A 21,710-nucleotide genomic window follows, 5' to 3' on the forward strand; every position below is an offset into this window, starting at 1 on the left:
GATGGCTAAGGATGTTAAGCATCTCTTTAAGTATATCTTATCTGGTGTTTTCCTGAATTTCTCTAATAGGTTTATTCATTTCCTTTTGAAGAATATCTATCATCTTCATAAAGTTGGTTTTAAGGAAGTTTTCTTGTGCTTCAACTGTGTTGGAATATTCAGCGGTGGCTGCAGTAGGATAGCTGAACTCTGGTGGTGCCATACTGCCTTGGCTGCTGCTGATTGTGTTCTTACACAGGTATCTCTGCACCTAAGTTTGGAATGAATACAGGTCTAGGTAGCTGATTTCTGTTGTTTTTGTTGTTGTTGTTGTTGTATAGGTATTTGTTCCTTAGTTTGTGTTTCTCCTCTGGGATTCTGGTCTTTGTAGTGTGTATTTCTGGAAGCCAGTATGACCTCTATTCCAGCAGACAGTCTCTGTTGTTCATCTTGGAGTGGTCTGCACCTGTTCTTCTAACCGGCTCAGCCTGGAACTGAGCAGAAGATATCTGCCTACATTGGGGCCTGGCATGGTAGCAAGCGGGTGGTGGTGGTGATAGGTGGAGGGTGGAAAGGCGTGTCAGTGGCTTGGGTCTTTTGGATTTGAAAGGAGGGTGTGGTAGTGTTCCAGGGCAGATGGCTCTCCTTGTAGACTGCCTTTAAATAGTGTCTCTTTTTCTAGGAACTAACCACCTAAAGGAAGAACAAGAATTTCATACATGCTTTCATCAAAATACTTTAGTATTTTTTTTAAAAAAAGAACAAAATGACTTTCACTGACTAAAGATCAGGCTTGCTTGATAGTTAAGGAATTCTCTTCATGCATAAAAATAAATATCATACTTCTTCACTCCTTATACTTTAATTCCACAATGATTATTGTCATACCAAGGAACAGCAGACACACTGGAACTTATTTACTGGTGGCTGAGGGAAAAGAGTTGGTGACCGCTGCTCCTTGGTATTCTATCTCTGTCGAATGCACCTATTCCTTCTGTGACAGAGTGAGCTCATGTTCCTAATCCTCTAGTGCTTCTCTTTGTTAGATGGGAAGAGAATAGTATCCAAATTTATGTTAATTATTCTCAGGGCCCGGGGTTCCCCACCACTAATCATATTCTTCCCCAGGCAATGATGATCACATGACAATTTAAGTATTGACATTCAGGCCTTACATGGTGAAACATAAACTAGTCAGTGTTCAAAGTTAAATGAATTAACCTCTCCCTCCCTGTGAAAAACCTAGCAACCTAGTTTTCTAAAATACGGTCCATAGGAATATCTGCAGGAATTTTGTTAATTTGGGTATATTGGGAAGCATTATAGCCCACTGACTGATTTGCTACTCCAGGTCTGCTTTGAAAGATGACGTGTACCATCTGAAATTAAGCAATAAAAGAGCGAGAGCTGCAAGGAATTGTGGAGATGGCCTGGTCCAGCCACAATCAGAAGCAGGCACTGTGGGCATTTCAAGTAAGAGCCCTTGGCTCCAGGGGTACTGGGTGCCTTTCAGTTCCCAAGAAGCTGAGGCACTCACTCAGGCAATGAAGCATTCCGGCTTCCTGTGCTTTGCTGAGTTCCCTAGATGTCAGCAAAGCATATAGAAGTTTGGCTTGGCAGTTGGTCTTAGACATTAGTCTGGTGTGTCCCGTACAGCTTGCAAGCACCACTGTATCCTGTTAACTACAACTGTATTGATCCTGGCAACCATCATTGTATTCTGTTTCTGATAAGGATATAAAAGTCTGTTTGCTTGTGTTATACTTGTCTCAGACTGAGTCTTACTGAGACCCCCTCCAACCCTGCCAAACATGTTAGGAGACCCTGGTTTAGTAAGTAAGTGTTGGCGCTTATGAGCAGCATTTTTGCAACATAAATAAAGGTCACAGTGAGACAAATGTTGTGGTGGTAGAACAAATTAAATGCTATTCTCTCTATATAGACTTGACAGAATCACCAAAACATGTTCCTTTAACAATCATTTATTATTATTAGAGTGTGAAATGCTTATAGACTATGGGATGATTTTGTGATGATTGCTTTTCCATCTCATGATCATGGTTTCTGATTGCTTATTTGATACCATCAAGATACTTGTATTTAATGAGGATGAGGAGTTTAGGGTGAGCAATATCTCCCATAAAAGAGAATGCTATTGGTTTTGTTGTGCCTAATGAAGAAAAGGAATGGATGATCGACATTGAACTCGATGGAAGGTGTCTTAATTCGAAGATCGACCTCACTTCCAGTGCCAGCTGCGGCCTCTGTGCCTTCTTCATTTATTTCCACAAAAGTCTTGTGGAAAACATTGGACAAAAATAGATTTCTGTCTGAAGACATGTTTGAGAAATCAGCTTTGCTCTGGCTGAAAGCATCAGTCATCCCCATACTGCTTAGGACTGACTTCAGATCATAACTCTCTTCCAGCTTGAACTTGGGGAGGTACAGCTGCACTTCAAAGGTGTCCAACATGTCTGCACTGGTCCACTCCTGCAGTTTCTCATAAGTTATAGCTCTTTCCAGCTGCAGGGTTGGAATCCAAGAAGAGTGAGTAAATCAGAGAGAGAAAGACATAGAGGAGCATACTATCACTCCCTCACATTTGGAACTCCACCAGTTAATGATGACAACTTTCTGCCACTGACCTACACAGTCTTCATTTTATAGACAGTAGTTCTCAGAAAATAGAAGAATTAAGTGGGTGGTGGTGCCACATGCCTTTAATTCCAGCACTCAGGGAGGCAGAGGCAGGCAGATTTCTGTGAGTTTGAGGCCAGCCTGGTCTACAGAGTGAGTTCCAGGACAGCCAGAGATATACGTTGAAAAAAAAAGAAAGAAAAGAAAAGAAAATAGAAGAATTAGACTTGATTTTGAAAGGGAAATTCTTCTAACACAGTATATAAGTTATCAATTATATTAAAATATCCTAATATAACCAAGCATTTGGCGGATTCATACACAAAACATCTACTGTTGTGTACAATGTTAGAACATAAATGAGTCCTTACTGTCAACTTGATTAGATAATTAGCCACTAACAGGTTGGTTAAACATGCCTCTGAATGTATCAGTGAGAGCATTTATCAGAGAATTAGATTATGAGATGTCTCACATAATAAACATGTTAACCCAAACTCTAACTAGTCTATGAAGAGGTAAGTGCACTGGGGAAGGTGGTGCCTGGCTGGACAGAGAACATGTGTCCTGGATGGCTCTCTCTTGCTCTGGCCTCTTCTGTTCACTTCTGCCTGCCACAACCTCTTTGTCAGGATGGGCTGAAATCAAGAATGAAATCAATCTTTTCTCCCATAAGATGTTTCTTTTAGATGTAAATCACAAGCAACAATAAACTGACTAACACAGGGCACAAACTGTTCCTTTTCTTAACCGGGAAAAGAGTTCACTGAAAACAAAATCTCAGATAAAAGAAAATGCCTATGCTTTATAGTCACAGTATTATAAGCTATGTCAATAAAGAATAAAAAAGGGAGAAGCCCTCCAGCCCTTCTGAGTACACTTTTATAGTGAGCATATTATTCTTTACTTCTCTTTATAATTTAAAATTTCTAAGAATAATGTATGAATGTGTGTATATATCTAACTGTATCAGCAAATAGATTTTACTTTTTATTGATAAATTTGTTTCAAAGCATAAACTTTTACTCATTTTGGAGCTTCATAGACCTAAGTATTGGGTGTCAGTAACATGTTTGTGAAGGGTACAAATTAATGATGTGACAATGTCTTCATCTCAGGAGACTGGTTTCCTGAGAAGCAGCCCATTGTGACTGTAATGTTTTCCATCTACACAGATCTCATTGCTACCGTCTTCCACAGTTTCATACAGATTCAAAAGCAATATAGAAATATTTTTTCATACTAGCAGAATCAAGGAAAGCTACCAACACTAAGAAATAAATGGAAAAACTAGACTCTAGGCAAAGAAATTCAGGATATGTGTTTCAGAAGAGGCTAATGTTCCATTTCAGCATGTATTTGCTTAGACACAGGGTGTGGTCAGGCTTAAAAGGGTGAACAGCTTAAAATTGTTTATTTGATAAAAAGTAAGTTTAAAAAATGTGAAGTTCACTATACATATAAATATACATACTCATATATAAATATAAGTGATTAAAAGATTGATTTGGGGCCTAGAGATGCCGCAATACGTAAGAGTACTAGCTGCTCTTCCAGAGGACTCAAATTCTTAGCTCAGCACCTCCATGGTGGCATATATATATATATATATATATATATATATATATATATATATATATATCCAGCTCTAAGGCAGACATCCAATATTCTCTTCTGGTCACCACAAACACTGTGCACACATAGTACATAGGCATACAAGTAAGCAAAACACACACACCCCACAAAATAATAATATAAAAACTTTTTAAAAGATTTATTTGAGGCTGAGATGCAATTCTATCCTAGAAAGTCTGATTAGCACACAAGAGGCCCTGGGTTTGATCAGAGGCACCACAAAAGAAGGCAATCCTTGCCAAGAGTTTCTGTGTACATCAATTTGAAGTGGGTCTGCAGATGACTTCTGTGCTTAGATATAGTTCTGACCTCTGGCACAACAAGGGTTATTAAACATGAAAGTTTTTTATGCAGGTAGTATGGCTCCCAGTCCCACAAGCCATTTCCTCTATGGGTAAACTCCTGGTTTCCACAAGCAGAGGTCATCCAGGTATTATTTCTATTTCTACTGTCCTGCTGCCACCTAGAGTCCCTCAGCTACCAACCAGGTACTGCTTAGCAATGAAATATTGGGGTTCCAAAAGTCAGATCAAGCTGTAAGCACTCTAGCCTACAAACTTTCATCTGCTGAAATGCCAAATGAGAGTATGAGGCAACTTTCACCTAGAAGTTATTCTTGAATTAGGTAGATTCTAATTGGAACTAGGCTGAGAAGGTCCAAGGCAACTCACTGTAATCGCAATTGTGATAAGAACCACTATATCTGTGCATATGAGGCTCTGTGTATGCCCATCTTGCTCTAGAGCTGTGACTGTATTGCTAATATATAGTAATATTAGCTTTTAGAATTTTCTAAAGTATGAACAATGTTTGAAGACAAAGTAGTCAGGACTCAGAATATATTAGTTGATTGCCTTCCCATGCAGATACTTAAAAGCAGGGAGGTGAAGTCCTCATGTTTTTCTCATGAAAGTATAGGGGAAAGCACAGATTCCATTTTGTCAGAGAGACTGATGTATCTACCTGTTCCAGGCCGTTTACTTCTTCTGGCAGCAGAAGAAACAAGCTAAGGTCACGGTTCTGATAATGAAGTTGAAGACCTATGGTTTGCAGCTCCTCAATGTGGAAGACCTGAAGATCCTTTTTCATTGACATCATTTGCACTGGTTTGGTGGTGGTCTGTAAAAATGGACAACAGAGTCACAGAGGAAGTTTTCTCCATATTCTATCACCATCAGTTTCCCTTTTACAATAGTAAAGCTGTGACCTTACAGGAGACACAGAAGTTTTCCTGATATAGCTTCTGGAAAATTCTGCTAACAATACCAGTGATAGCAAACAAGGGAGCTCCTGTATCTAACATCTACTGGGCAACCTGTTTATGCCACAATAGGTAGATTCTACCAAACACTTAAAAGCAGACATGCAGGAAAACCACGTAAATATGTAAATGTAAATAACCAAGAAATTAAGTGTCATTTTACATGCAAATATTTGAGAGCCTTAGAATGTATTTTAGTATCAAAAAAAACCTGGAACTCATAAAATAAATGAAAAACTAGCAATAGATCAGAGGGAAATTCTTGCAAAATATTATCAGGGCTTCTGTTAAAATGTGTCCAAGTACCTTCAGAGATCAGAAGAGGGCATCAGATCCCCAGGAGCTCAAGTTACAGACAGGAGTTTCCCCACATGGTTGCTATGAATCAAACCCTGATGCTCTGGAAGAGCAACAAGAGCTCTTAACTGCTGAGCCATGTTTCTATCCCCACATGATGTAATTTTAAACAAAATTAGCTGTAGATGAAACCACAAGGAACTTTCTGCAATTCAGTGTTACAGACATATTATTTATCCATTGAATGTGGAGAGGTCATTCAGAAGGCCTTCGCTGTAAGCTGCGATATCTTGTAGCCAGGCCATTGCTTGGAATACAGGGATGGTTTCTAGGGTGTGCATATAATGGCACCAACTAGTGTCCTTTTCAGATCTCACTGCTAAAACCAACCACTAAGACAGTCTATGTCAGCTGGCTTTGCAGTGCTACAAGATTCTCCCTCTAGGAACTTAAAATGGGGTTTATCAGCCTGTTCTCAAAGAGATGTTGTGAGTAGCTATGTTTGACCATTGTGGATTAAAAACAGGAAAAACTCTGAATTCATCCAGCAGAAAAAATTATGGTAGAAATTTAGTGGAGAAAAAAGTAAGAAAAAATTTTCCTGACAATATTTTGATTGGGACACATTCTAAACTGCTGAACTTTGGGTCTTAAGTGTGAAAGTCTTGGAAGTCCTTGTTGCCAGCTGGTAATGTTGCAGCAATGGTGTGATCTATAGGAGTTGGTGCTTAGTAAGGTGGTTGGATCACTGGTGTAAACGGAGGTGGGCAGAGTTTTTCTGTCCAGACAGCCTGGTCCCAAATAAACATACAGACACTTATATTAATTACAAAATACTCAGCCAATAGCTCAGGTTTACTACTAACTAGCTCTCAGATTTAAATTAACCCATTTCTATTAATCTACAATAACACACATGGTTAGAGGCTTTACCTGTCTTCCAGCATGTCTTTCTGTGGCTGGCTGGTCACAGGACTGCCCCTGACTCTGCCCTCCTTTCTCTCTGTATTTTCAGTTTGGCAGTTCTGCCTAACCTTATTCTGCCATGCTATAGGCCAAAACAGCTTTATTATGAACCAATGAGGATACTACACATTCACCACATACAGGATTATCCCTCAGCACCCTGAACTATTGGGACCCTAGTTTCTCTTTCTCTCCTCCCCCTCTCTCCCTTCCTTTTCCTCCCTCAGTCTCTGTCTTCCCCTCCCTTCCATACATTGAGTAACTGCTTCATGGCTGACTTTCTACATTAATGTTCTCTGGGACAGGTGACCACAGACTAGAGCTAGAAAATCATGAGCTTCCATTTTTTTCCTTTTTTCAAGTTGTGTTTTATTGTGGTGATAGCAAGCTGATAGCCCTTGGAATCCCTCATATCTATCTTTAACTTTGTTTCATCTCTACCCAGCTTACACACACACACACACACACACACACACACACACACACACACACACTACTACAATGGGCTTAATAGAAACAGCAGAACTTTAGTGGGACAATCTTTGGTTCTGGAAAGTTTAACTCAGACACACCTCTACTTCCATAACTACTTTTATTTCTCAACTGAAAAATAAATATAAACCCCGCTCTACCCAGCTCCCACGTGCTCAAAACCATGAAATGATAAATTCTGCAAATAGACTGTATTCAGAGAAAAACAATGAAACATTACACTTTAGTAGATGGAACAAAAAACTCTCAGACCAGCCTTTCCTTCCATAATATGAGCCAGGATACAGGAAGATAACATTAGGAAAGAAACCAATTTACTGTAGGATCTATTTTTATAGGGTCATGTGACACTTCTATGTCTTTTAGCTGGCTCTTACCTTGTTTATTCTGAAAGGCCTTTCAGTGGTGTTCTGCACTGAGAACTGATGCTCCCAGGTCCCTTTAAAGTAAAGGGCATTCACCAGCACCATCTTAGTCATGGAGTCCACCGAGTCATCAGGGAGGAGATTTGGAATTTTACCTATAAGAACAGAACAGATTTCAAAATGGCTTCTGGGATATGCATATTTTAATTAGATAGCCAAATTTCCAATTTTTCTGGAAACATAGAGTTTTCTATTAAAAATATTTTTTTAGATATTCCAGAAATAGAACAATTTAAGATTAAGTAGTATACTTTTTCTTAAGAGCTATGAGGAAGGAGAGAAATAGTGGAAAAAATAATATGTTGACTCCTCCAATAATCATCATTTTACAGCCATAGTAAACAAATACATATGAGTATCCAGTCTTTGAGGACTATTGTCACTTAAAGTTTTCCCCAAAATGCTAATTCATGAATCAATGTAAGAAAATAAAATCCGGCAGAAACAACCTTCCTCAAGATCCAACCATACCACTTTTGGGTATATATCCAAAGGATGCTCAATTGTGCCACAAAGACATGTGCTCAACTATGTTCATAGCAGCATTGTTTGTCATATCCAGAAACTGGAAACAACCTAAATGCCCTTCGACCTAAGAATGGATAAGGAAAATGTGGTAGATTTACACAACGGAGTACTATACAACAGAAAAAATAATGACATCTTCAATTTATCAGGCAAATGAACGGAGACAGAAAACATCATTTTGAGTGAGGTAACCCAGATACAGAAAGACAATTATCACCTGTACTCAATCATAAGTGGTTTTTAAACATAAAGCAAAGAAAACCAGTCTACAAATCACAATCCCAGAGAACCTAGACAACAATGAGGACCCTAAGAGGATCTAATCTACAAGGGAAGTAGAAAAAGACAACATCTTCTGAGTAAATTGAGAGCATGGGGATCTTGGGAGAGGGTTAAAGGGAACAGAGAAAAATGTAGAGCTCAATAAAAATAATAATAATAAATTAAAAATATATTAAAAAAGAAAATGAATGTGGTATTAGTTGCTTAGAAGGAAGACACAATGTTTTTGTTTGCAGATAATATGGTTAACAGGAACATAAAATAAAAAACAAATGAAAATTTGTTATAAATATTGACTTACACTACTTCACAAGCAATGTATTTTTCTCCTAGCAATAGATACTGGAAAAGACATAGTTGCATGTTGGTACTATATCACATTTATAAAACAGTTGATAATAACTATTGGTTTAGTTAGATGGTTAGTTTATGTGTCTGTATGTTTGACAAAACATCTTTCTATGTAGTCCAAGGCTAGTGTGGAGAAATCATCAGGTAGCCTGAGCAGGCCCCTAAGGCATAATATTGCTGACTGGACCTCAGTGGGATAAATTTATAAGCATATGCCACCAAGGACAGATTACTAAAACAGTATTAACCAACAGAACCAGGCATCTTGCAAGGAACTAAAATATAAAATTAGCTTCAGTGAACTGCTCTTAACAAGTTGGATTCAAAACAGTCAACTGTTCCTTCCCCTGAACAGGAACCAGACCAGCATCTCAAGCACACTTATCTGTGATTTATTTTTGTAATTCTTTTTATTTTGAATAGTCCACTGTTCTTGGAAAACATTGACCAAATGAACATAGATAGGTGTAGACATGACCCAAGTCATTCTCCCCATTACCTAGGAAATATGAATTTCCCCCTTAGTTTACATCTAGATATAAAAGCTATTTGAGTAATAAACACAGGTGATTTTTCAGGATGTGAATTTAGAATTTCTTGAAGGATCACTGAAAACTCCCTCCCTATATAATCACGTGAGTTGTGTTTTCATTCCCACACCCTTACTCTGGTATGAGAAATGATTTAGGTCTGGGCTGGTCCTGGATCCCAATACTTAAAAAACCTAGACATTAAACGAGAAACAATGCGAGCACAGAAGAATGCAAAAGAGACACAGGGAAGTCTTGTGCCAATGAAGACAAAGACAAGAAGGACACATTCTCTCTCAAGGACTGTTCTGGATGGCCGGCAAACATATCAAGCCCAGGGAGCAATGTAGCAGAATAATTTTTGTACTCCAAACTCTAACAAATAATTTTAATTTCCAAGATAACTTTAACCATGCACCAGTAAAACTTTACTCTTTTTTCGTTATTAATAGCCATTTTTCTTTAAAATTACAAGTGCAACAGTCATTCCTAGCTCCCATTTTTCATTTCTTTTATTTTATCCTTTGAAATCTGTAAACTATATCTTTTTTCCTGTCTACTTGGGAAAGTGGAGGTTTGCCTTCTATAATTTAAATAGGATTTCCTGGGGAGGCTACTGATCTAAAACTTACAGATATAAATAGAAATAAAAATTCTGAATATTAGTATATATCCCACAGTTCCATTAAAGAAATAAATAGGCATATAAGGCACAATTTCATATAAATATGATGAAGCTTGGCACAAGCCCTTAGCTATGCCCTGACGACAACTTACCCTCAGTCTGACTTTCCACCCAGGAGTTGATCTCTGTTCTGATCTGGCCAGAAGCTCCAACAAAGTTAGCAGACTGTGGTTCTGCACCAAAATATGTTTGCATGTCCTTCAAATATTTCTGAAAGATATAGATAAAATGCACTTCTGCACAGCTGTCCAAAACTGAGAAATCAAATCTGTGAACATTATTTAAAACAAAAATCAATTGAGGACAACTACTCTCCCTCCACAACTCCATCTCTACTTCATCATTCCCGTCTCTGTCAAAATGTCAATGTAATCCTCCTCACCCCAGCCAGCTATACAGTACTCCAGGTAGAGAAGGAAAATCTGCCAGCCTGCGGGTCTGAGCTTGGCAACCCCTTCTTGACTATTTTTAGATATTATTTATTTTATTTTTTGATATTATAATTGCATTATTTTCCCACCTTTAATTCTTTCTGTATACCTGCTTTTGATCTCTTTCAAATTCATGGCCTCTGCTTTTCATTAACTGTTGTTACATTCACGTAGGTATATGTATTTACACATATATATTCCTTAATACATAAACACAACCTGTCTACATAATGCTACTTGCATGTATGTTTTCTTATGTTTTATTCAGACCTGGAATTGAGAATAGAATGAAAACAGAAGACTATATGTCAAGTTATCTTGTGGCTAAATGGTATTTAGAGTTGGACATGGCTTTCTGTGCGAGGAGTAGAAACACAGCAAGGCCTGTGAGTCTGCAACTTGGCTGCTTGAGGTCTCCAAATCCTCAGGAACTTATAGCAACTGAAGATAACTATATTCTGCTGGGCAATGTGACCTGGAAGTGAGGCAGAAGACCTTACTGGTCTCTTTGAGGGAGTGAGAAAGCCCTCTGTCTACAGAGTTTTGATGATCCACCCCACTGCATTCAACACAGCTGACTTTAACTGAGTTTGCAGTTGCTATGGGAACATAACTTGTTTTCTTGGGGAGGTACAGTGTTGGTTCCTTTAGTTTGCTTATTTGGAAGTAAATAGTGACAAATTAATCCTGTCCCCAAGAAATGGTTTAAACATTGCGAGATCTGCATTGGGATTTATAATCCAGCAAAAATAAAACACAAATATGAGGCACTAAACCCTGTTAATTCACCTGTAGACTCATAAAAAGATGTGCAGATGCCTATATCCTTTTTGTTTGGAGTCCAATGCTACTGCGCTCAACTCTATTGATAATGAGTCAAGTAGAAGTCCAAAAGCCTGACAGTGATAAAGCTGTCTTTAAGGCTCTGCCTAGATATGTTGTAGATCCAGGATTAACAAAGCCCAAGGCCCTAAATCCAGAAGAACTCACGGAAGTGGGCACCCACCACATGCTTGAAACCACAGAGTACCTGCTTCTCTTCTGTCCTATCTAACCCCTTGCTTTTTGCCCCTAGATGATTTAGTCTAGACTCTTGTTAATCTCTCTCTTTCAAATGGTGTGATGCACAAACTTAAGAGAAAAATGACATACTGTAGTCTGAGGACCATTTGAGTCTTAGTGCAACAAGGTCACCAAGATTTCTGTTGGTGGGATTTTAACCATTAACGAAAGAAGGAACTTGGCATTATTTCATGTTCCATATTGACAATATCTCTAGAATCCTGTTGTGGGAATTTTTTCTACTTTCATCTCAAAGTCCTCTTTGTTTTCCAGGGACAGCTTTTAGCCACAGTCCTGTGAGGGACACCATTCTTGGCTCCTTCAGTTCTACCCTATTATTACATGACTCTATGTTTGCCCATTATATTTTCTTGTGAAACAAATGTTAGCTAAAGAAACCAATGTCTATGTGTCCATGAGTCACTCCTGTCTCAGATCCAACACTGGTTTACTTCAAAATTTGGTATGCATGATCATTGCAAAATGATTGCTTGCCAGGAGATACTATCCACATTAAGAATTTTTTCTGGGGCCCCTAGAGAAAATGTGTATTTTATGGCTGGTTTTTGCTTACTCCCTCTATTTTTATTAATGAACAAAAAGACATTTACACTCACATTATGAAATGGATATGTTTTCTCCCCATATATCCTATTGGCTGTTTTGAGTATGTAGGAATTGCCAGGCTTGAGTATTTCCGCAGCAAGGGTCTGGAAATCAGAGTGCATTTCCTCAAACTTGTCTGAGTTCAATTCCTTTATAAGAGAGAGGATTAGGAAAAAATGTTGAACAAAAGTCAAATAATATATGACTAATATATAGTTAAATGAAATTATTTGGTATATTACAAGCATAAAGTAAAAGCAATTTATTTAAAATAGATAAAAGTATTTTCTTCGATATTTCTAGTATAAAATCTTAATGAAGGCACATATTCTTCACTATTAGCTTGCAAAGACAGACAAGAATGACTTCAAAAGTAAAACAAAAACTTAAAAGGGATGAAAAGAGCAATAAGACAAGAAGGAAAGAATATTGTTACAAAGCACAGTCACTCTGGAATCTGAAAGGTATTCTGATATATTTAATCTAAGAAAAAGATTGATTAAACACATAAATTAGAAGCATTCCACCCACAACTGTTCACTGGATATTAAATATATAAATACCATTTTTCTCTTCTTTTCACAAGCAGGGTCAGATTTGAAGAGCCGTCCTTTGTCTAATTGAAGTACCTGTGATTTCAATAAAAAGTAAATCAATACACTTTACAGATAAGTACGCATAAAAATAATGCATTTGTAAATATGAATCAGCAGTTCTTATGACCACAGAATATATAAATAACTGAACACAGAGCCCCCAAATGAGTTTCAATTGAGTGCCTCAAATTTCTTTAAGTGAAATTTAAAAAAAAAAAAACTCTTTTAAGTTTCTCATGGCAGGGTGTGCTTGTACACACCTTTAATCCTGGTCTAAAGGATTCTTTAAGCCTGGCCTACAAAGTGAGTTCCAGGACAGCAAGGGCTACACAGAGAAATCACGTCTCAAAAAACAAAATAGAAATCCACAGATTTCCCTGGGAAGGTGAAATCTGAGAAAACTGTGGGCAGGGTGGGTAGAAGAGAGGGGACAGAGAATGGGAATATAAGGAATCTGGATTGGTGACTGCCCTAATTGCAATCATAGAACCTTCATCCCCATAGTTGATGGGAGTAGAAGCAGAGATCCGCAGCCAAGCCTTGAGCGGGGCTCTGGGAGTCAATTTGAAAAGAGCAAAGGGGATTATAAGAGCGACAAGGGTCAACATCATGATTGGGAAATTCACAGAGACAGCTGACCCGAGCTCGTGGGAGCTCACACACTGGAGAATGACAGCTAGGGAGCCTGCATATGGGTGACAGTTGCATAGCTTGATCTGTTTATTGGACCCCAACAGTGGGACCAGGATCTGCCCCTGGCATGTGAGCTGGCTTTTAAGAACCCATTCCCTATGGTGGGATGTCTCTCTTAGCTTTGATGCAGGGGGAGGAGCTTGGTCCTGCCTCAACTTCTTCAAGTGCTAGTTGACTCCCATGGGAGGCCTTATCCTTTCTGAGGAGTGGATGGGGAGGGGGAGGGGTGTAGATAGGGGGTGGGATGAGGGAATGGGAGGAGAGGAGGGAGGGGAAACTGGTTGGTATGCAAGATAAAATTTAAAAATTAATGAAAAATATAAATTAACAAAAGTTTGATGTAAACACTTGGCAAGAAAAACAAAATAAGTTACTCATGTCTTTATTGTCATACACTTTGGGATATTTGTAACAATGTTGGAAATATTCTGAAGTAAAATTCTCTTGCTTTTCATACGTTTTAAAAAGAGAGGTAAGTATATACAAGGAAATGTGTTTTAAACAGTGGGTTATCATTTATACATAAAGAAGAAAATCCTGTTTTTTGTGGAAATAAAGATAGAATTAGGATTTCATATATGGACAAACAAAGTTTATTTCATAAAAATATTAGAAGTGGTATGATATGTGACATATAATTTTTGTCTCTAATTCATATACTTGGATTTTTGGCACCTAATTCCCATAACTTTATTATTTTCCAGGTAACTAGAACACCATTGGGATAGATAGAATGGAACAATGTTCGTGCCTCATTCATCAGCTTTCTCTTGGCCTCTTTTCACCTGCTCCCTTCTGAAGCCCAAGCTGCAAATACTAGTTTCTCTTCCTCAAGATCATCATAGAAACTAAAAATATAACCTTCCTCCATCCTTCTGTCTTTAACAATGCCTTTAAGACATCCTCTGACATTTTCTGTTTGGTAGAGGTTCTTAGGAAAACAAAACACAACAAATAAACAAACAAGTAAAAAAGACCACTTGTTCCAAACTTAGAAAAGAAACACTGCATAGGGAACTAAGGAAACCTGGGAGAGCTGGGTCTCCTCAGTGTCAGTCTGTCAGCATCAGAATACACTCTTGCCCAGTTTCTTTGTACGTGACTGTCCTTATTCAAAAACATAATCAAGTCTCCCCAGAACCCCAGAAGACAGGGTTCAGAAAGTAGGTGAGCATCTGCAGACCCCCAAAGATTTGTGCCCTCGGAAAGGTCATGGAAACTGTCAGCTTTTGTTCTTCATACATTACCCCTCTCATTTCTTCATCTGCATTCTTTGTAGCATTCTTTAAAATAAGCCAATAAACAAGCATTTTCCTAAATCCTGTGAGCCACACTAGCAAAGTAACTGAGATTAATGAGGATGTCTTGGGAGCTTTGGTTTTTAGCTGGCTTTTGGATCAGAAGACATATGGGTAAAATAGCCCAGAGCTCTGACTGCATCTGAATTGGAAAGAAACCTTAGGGACCAAACCTTCAGCTGTGGGATATAGTGATGTCCGTGGGTACAATATATAAGAATTTGTGACTTTGAGTACAGACTATGGAGAAGATCTCTAGCATTTAGTGTCAGAAGTGGGGTGTGCTATAAAAACTGTTTAGAATAAAGTAGGTTTCAGTTTCTTTTGTCTCCATAACCTCAACAGAAACAGGGAGACAGATGGAAGGAGGATGATCGGGTACCAAAGTACAGTTAGACAACAGCAATAAGGTTGAGTGTTTTGCCCCACAGGAAGGTGAATAATTCACAATAATCTATTCTATATTGTAAAAAGAATTAGAAGACAGGACTTCAGAGCTCCCTGAAACAGGAATGTAAATATTTGAGGGGAGGAGACTATGATCATTATGCACTGTATACATGTGTCATAATACTGTACGAGTAAATAAATTAAACAGGGAAAATGAAAAGCACAGTGTTCAACTGATACCATCATTTAGATACTTTAATCAAAACAGCTATTTAAATTCAGGGCTTTTAGTTCTTTTTCTAGTTGATTGCTTTATTTTTCATTAACACAACTCAATATATACAGACGTAACCTTCACTTTCACCCTAGCATTTCTCTTGGAATAGCAGGAAAAATGCTATTTTGTTTTCCCTCAAGTGTGCCACAGTGTACCAGGAGATGATGGATGGGAGTAAGGACCACCTGCCCTAGGATAATGACGTGCATAGCAAGTACACTAGACTCATTGCAACAAAGTTATTTATAATTTCATCATGGACAAACATTACCCTGGAATATATTCTGGGGAGATGGAGTCCTTCTAAAGACAAATCTGTAGGAAAGCTTATTAACCAGTTAACTATAGTCAGTTGTATTCTCATACTTGATATCACATATACATACATATGATTTTACCATATATTTTACTATATGTATATTATATAATTATTTTTTATTTTACACAATATTAACTTTATATTTAAATACTATCTCTGAGATCTTCACATTTAGACATATCTCTGAGGTTTAAACAAAGCTTGAAAGCAGAATTTTTTTTGTTGTTGTTTGGTTTAAAATAGCCTCTCACTTCATAGTTCTAAGTTGGCATATAATTCACTATGTTCTGCAGGCTGGGTTAGAACTCACAGCTATCCTTCTGCCTCAGCATCTTAAGTGCTGAGATTACACACAGCTAGACTTCTCTAATTTTCTCTTTCAGAGGGATGCTAAAAAGTTCTATAATTTAAAATTTGGATATTAGTTTTAAAGACAGGTTTATCATCAAAATAGAACTCTGTTTGGTTCTAAACCAAAATGTATGACCTCATCATTTATCATTTATCTATTTTTCTGACGAATACAAGTTCTTAAAGAATTTTCCAAAGAACAACTTTCTTGTTTTTGAGACACAATGCTAGCATGTAGCTCTGACTAGCCTGGAACTTGCTCTTTAGACCAGGCTTGCTTTGACCTCCAAAGATGTTCCTGCTGGGATTAAAGTCATACGCTAACAAACAACAAATTCAAATGGATTTCTTTCACTGTAAATCACTTTCAAAGTGTTTTGAGTGGTATTGTAAAATGTGAATCAACTGGCATTTTAAAAACCTTTTCACATTCAGACAGTGCAGTACAGCTGTTTTTTGCCACTCACCTCGGACATCTGGGCTGCAGTGGTACCTCTGGTACCAAAATACACCATAGCCAATGAAGTTGAGATGCCCCAAGGAGAAAAGAAGATGTTTTTACCCTCAGCAGATTCAGCTAGCTTTTTGCTAAAGTCCAAGGCAAACTGGTTGATAGACACTGCTAGAGAAGCCATGGGGTTCCTATAAAAAGCGTAAGACGGAGATCATACAAATGTTAAATCTTTTCCATTTAATTTATTTTTTTAAAGTATCTCTCCAAGTAGGGATAACTATATACAATTATCTATAAGACTGAGTTGATTTTAACAAACTTCTAACCATATACCGCTTTTGTCTTATATATCCCAACACTTAAAAACACAGAATGTAAGAGGCTTACCTCAAAGTATTGGGCTTATGTGTCCCACAGAATACATGTATTATGACCAATTGACAGCTGAGTGCCAAGACAGTTTTTCCATTTCCTTGACATTTATTACCTTTATGCCTCTGTGTAGTCTGCCAAAGCTCAGTGGGGACAATATTTTCTTCTTATATTGCCTTGTATATCCAACAGCATATAGTTGAACACTTTGCCCCAAATAGTCTTTATTGTTTGTCATGCACTAAGAATTACTTACTTTAACTTGATTTTATGCACAATTAAGTTGGACATTCTTAATACAGAAATTGAAAGTAGTTTCCCTTTCTTCTGATTCACTTCTCTTTAACAAAAGAACTCAAAGTTTCATAATGCTTATATTATTGTATTAATTGCATTTCATGGATGACATTCATCTTCTAAGTTCATATTCTACCATATTACATTACATATATAACATTCATCTTCTAAGTGTCACTTCTAATTGCTCTGGCATTTTACATTAAAATGCCATTTAAAACTGAGTCAAATATATATATACATACACATGTATATATGTGTATGTATACATGTGTATGTATATATATATGACATGTGTATGTATATATATATGACTTATAGGATAACAGTGGAATAATATATGTGTGTATATATATATATATAATCCTACTGTTTCTCTATAGTCAAATAATTCTCAAATTGACTAAATGACTGATTCCCAATCCCTGCACCTGGGACCTTCTACGGGGACTGTGCTAGGTCTTGCCCCAACAGCGCATTTCTGCTGAGAAATCTGCAACACTGGCTTTGGAAAAGTCAGGAATTCGCTCTCTGGGTTAAAAACTAGAATCAAGGACAAGTTTGTGTAGATTTTGGTTACATCATAACTTTATGTGATTTACTCTACAGCAATTGTTTTGAAATCTCTCCCACGCATAAAGCTACACTTGACTAAACAGATTTCCAGACTCAGGGTCACACCCAAGGTGTGGTTTCTACCCACTATGAAATTTCCAAATGGGCTCAGGGAAAATACTCTTTGAAGAAACAAAACCCCTTCCTGTCTTGTAGTTACTCTACCCTCCAACAAATCTTTGGGAAGTTGCCAGTATTCCTTCCCCCATAAAAATACCATCTTAGAAACAACTGCTTCCTGAAAGATCATGTCCATTCAGGTCATGTTTTGGTTGCACAACTTATAGTTTTAAAATTCATAAAATATATTTAGAAGAAAAATGTTTGTTTCTGTTGCAAATCATATTAACCAGAAAGGGAAGAAAGCAAGCAACATCTCAGTGCCTGGGAATTTTATATCTCAATGTGCAGATCACCTTAATATAGTACTTATTCATGCACATGAACTTCCTGAAAATCGTGCTTTTCTCTAACAGAAGAGATAGCCTGGTGTGAACAGTTACTATCCACTTAACTTAAGAGTTAAGAGTTATCTTAACTCTTACCAGTAACCCTTAATGTATTAAGCATAGTCTAAAATATACAAGTGAGAAAACTCTGATCACTGCCATCTTTAGAAACAACCATAAGGAAGCACTACACTGGCCATCTAACCCAAGAAATAATTCCTGAAAGATATCGAATTCCAAGATGAGATTTTATTGGAAATAATTTAGATATAAGTGTTGAACAATCAGAAACTTTGTCTCTTTCTCTCTGTGTCTTTGTCTGGCTTGCTTGCTTGTCTGTCTCTTCCCCCGTGTGTGTGTGTGTGTGTGTGTGTGTGTGTGTGTGTGTGTGTTGTGTGTTGTGTGTTGTGTGTATGTGTATACACAGATGCACTTGTGGGTACATTTACATGTAGAGTCATAAAAGACATAAGACAATCTTCTGTTGTTTCTCAGGAGATCTTCACCATGTTGTTTTGAGACAGGATAATCACTAGCTTGAGATTTGCCAAGTAAGATAGACAAGCTGAGCAGCCAGCCATAAGCACACCCCTAGCACTGGGGTTACAAATGGTAATTACCGTGCCTGGCTTTTTACATGAGTTATGGGATCAACCTCAGGTTCTCATGCTTGTGAGGCAAGTGATGTATTGATTTAACTATCTGCCCATTCCCTAATGTATTATTTACAAAATGAATTGCTCTTTTGAAATTTTCAGAAGTCACACATTGGTAGAGTGGCTTCACAGTATGAACTTTGATATATGGGACTAATGGTTGGCTCATGCCATCTACATAAATGATTTCCCTACCTTTCAGCATTCCATGTGCCTTTAGCGTCTTTCATTGCTGCATTGCTATGATATATATGTATATTTATATACATATAATCACTATACATACTGAAGAGGACATTAAAGAACGATCATAACATCTATCAAAACAACACCATCATGAACAAACACACTTCTAACACAAGACCTTGGACAGAACCTTAGAACCACCCTAGTCCCATGCTTCCATTTAATACCTAAGACACTCAGGAACAGAGAAGTTAGATATATTGACTGATGGCGAATAGCTACGGAACAGTGAAAAGTGCAGTCCCATTCTCTTTGCTATAAAGACAGAACTTGTGGTCAGTGCAGCTAGTGGTCTGCAGGCTTTGGATGGTAAAAGCCAGAGGGAGTGATGTAGGACCAACAAGGAGCAAAAGAAGTTTAAAAGACGTAGAGGAAGTGACAACAGGGATGCGCTTCTTATTTGTCCCATGAAAGAATACTCAAGATCTCTTGCTTTACTGGTGATAATGCTTTAATCTTTATGAAACTATCCATAACAGAAAACAGCATCTTAATTGCCTCCCAGCACCACTTTATTTCCCAGAGACCTTTTCTGGGGCAGTTGTTAAGTTGGAGTGCTTCTGAAGAGTAAGGTGTGCCAGGCACTCAGATGGTCCACAGTAATGAAAGAAGCTAAAGACACGTGGAAAGCTGATAGGTGGGAAAATGGTTCCCATAGATGGCATGAGCCAACCATTAGTTTCATAAACCAAAGTTCATACTGTGAAGACACCCCATCAGAAGGGCTAGAACGATTGGGATTCAATTATTCTAAGAATGTTCTATTTCCCTTTGTTAAGATGGCAAATGCAACTCAATACATGGAAAGTCCAGACATGACTAGAGGAAAGAAATCCACTCATGTTTCTCACAACTGCAAGTGGAATAGCAGAAGTGTCCTTGAAATTAATTCATCTTCTCTTAGTCAGTCAGACTTCAAATAGGTTCAAGGTTAAGTAGCTGACTTGTACCGAAAAGCACTGAGGAAAGGGAGCCTCATCTATTATTCTTAGTTTCAAGTGGAGGTCTTGGCAATTTACTAGGCACTATAATAAGGAAAACACAAACATTTTTAGCCAAAGAAATATTTACAATACCTTATTTCTCTTTCTGGGAGCAGACTTGGCAAACTGTTCCTTTAGTGAGAGACTGTGGCTGAAGAGTGAGGTAACTTTTAACTGAAGAAATGTAAAAAATAAAAAAACCCACACAGCCCCTCCTTCTTCTGAGCCCCACCCTTGGTTCCCTTTCACAAGCAGCACACTCTTCCTTTCAGGCTTATCTTGGCCAAAAGTTCAAATAAGTACAAGTGGCAGACAACAGAGTTCTTTCCTGAATAATTAATGAAGTACATTTTTCCACATGGGACTGCACGTAGAGACATGAATTCTGACAAACTGTAACTCATACATTCCAAGCTACATTCCTTCTATGGGTTGTTAACTGACAGCAACCAGCATGGTCTCCACTGGTTTGCCTCTTTTTAAAAATGAACAGTTCCAAGTGCAATGATAATGGACCTGAAATAGAAGACATTATTACTTCATCTTTTGGTACTGGTCTGTTAAGGTTTCTCTTAGTGTTCTGTGAGAATCACACAGGCCTTGTTCTGTTCTTCCTTGGAATGCTAGAACAGAACCCAGAGTGAGACTTGGGTCAGTTAATGTTTTGGATGCCATTGTTATGTGGGACATTTTCCATAAATTTCTCCTTTTTGTCCCCCAGTTGACTTCGTATGGTCCCTCGTTTCTATAGCACAGGAAAAAACAATAAGGCACCAGTGTCATTTTCAGGAGCATGGAGGAATGAGGATAACAGTGAAAGGAAGTATGAGAACACCAATAATAGCCCAGAGGAACTGAGGGACCTTGCATGCACTGGGTGCTGTGTCCACTTTCTTGTGCGTATATGTCTCTTCCAGTGAACTGAAGACCAGGAGAGAATACACTGTGGAGAGCTGCTCTGGATTGCACAAGTAAATAACATTTGTGGTAGGAAATTAAATGCTGTCTACTGGGTCTGTGAAGAGCAGATACTAGTATCTTAACTGAATGCATCATGCCAAGGCTCCACAAAGACAGACCACTGGCTTTGACTGACAGTATTTCAGTGGGGTGACTTGGGCTACATCATTGCTCGGCTGGAAGACTTGTTCTAGTTGTTTATGCTGTTTACAGTAAACACATTTATATCTAGATTCTGCTGGATGCACCAAGTTGTTTCATCTTTGTAACAGTCACGAGGAAAAGCTGTTTTCATTTTCCTCCCTAAGTCTCTATATTTATTTCCTACTTAATTAAAATCCCTATCTAAAAATGTACTATCTCTATCAATAAAATCATGCTTTGTGTTATTTTGTTTCCTAATAGAAAACTGAAAATTACTAGTGGAACCTGGTGATACAGGTGTCTAATGCTAGCTCTTCAGGGGGCCAAAGCAGAAGGATTACTAACAAATTCAAGGCCAGCCTGAATAACTTAATAAGCCCCTGTCTCAGAATACACAGACTAGGTGGAAGCTCAGTGGTAGAGCGTTTGAGTAGCATGTGCAA

At 38.0% G+C, this 21,710-nt stretch overlaps 1 protein-coding gene across 1 annotated transcript; it reads right to left on the minus strand.

Annotated features, from left to right (window-relative positions):
• Positions 1-1,981: 1,981 nt before the first annotated feature.
• Serpinb10 (serpin family B member 10) lies at positions 1,982-20,314 on the minus strand. Its single transcript, XM_075987378.1, has 8 exons — positions 20,257-20,314; positions 16,559-16,733; positions 12,731-12,796; positions 12,179-12,316; positions 10,161-10,278; positions 7,645-7,787; positions 5,215-5,370; positions 1,982-2,502 (listed from the first exon to the last, which is right to left on the minus strand). The coding sequence occupies exons 2-8, from the start codon at positions 16,724-16,726 to the stop codon at positions 2,098-2,100; spliced, it is 1,194 nt and encodes a 397-aa protein (XP_075843493.1). The 5' UTR covers positions 16,727-16,733; positions 20,257-20,314; the 3' UTR covers positions 1,982-2,097.
• Between the last annotated feature and the right edge of the window lie 1,396 nt (positions 20,315-21,710).

The sequence above is a fragment of the Microtus pennsylvanicus genome, chromosome 10, assembly GCF_037038515.1.
Source record: "Microtus pennsylvanicus isolate mMicPen1 chromosome 10, mMicPen1.hap1, whole genome shotgun sequence".
Taxonomy (NCBI): Eukaryota; Metazoa; Chordata; class Mammalia; order Rodentia; family Cricetidae; genus Microtus; species Microtus pennsylvanicus.

Coding starts and splice junctions, on each gene's coding strand:
- Serpinb10 (XM_075987378.1), bottom strand. CDS start 16,726: ATGGCTTCTCTAGCAGTGTCTATCAACCAGTTTGCCTTGGACTTTAGC. Junction 12,317..12,730: donor GTGAAAAGAAGAGAAAAATG/GTATTTATATAT, acceptor TCTCTTATAAAG/GAATTGAACTCAGACAAGTT. Junction 5,371..7,644: donor GGCCTTTCAGAATAAACAAG/GTAAGAGCCAGC, acceptor CCATTTTTACAG/ACCACCACCAAACCAGTGCA.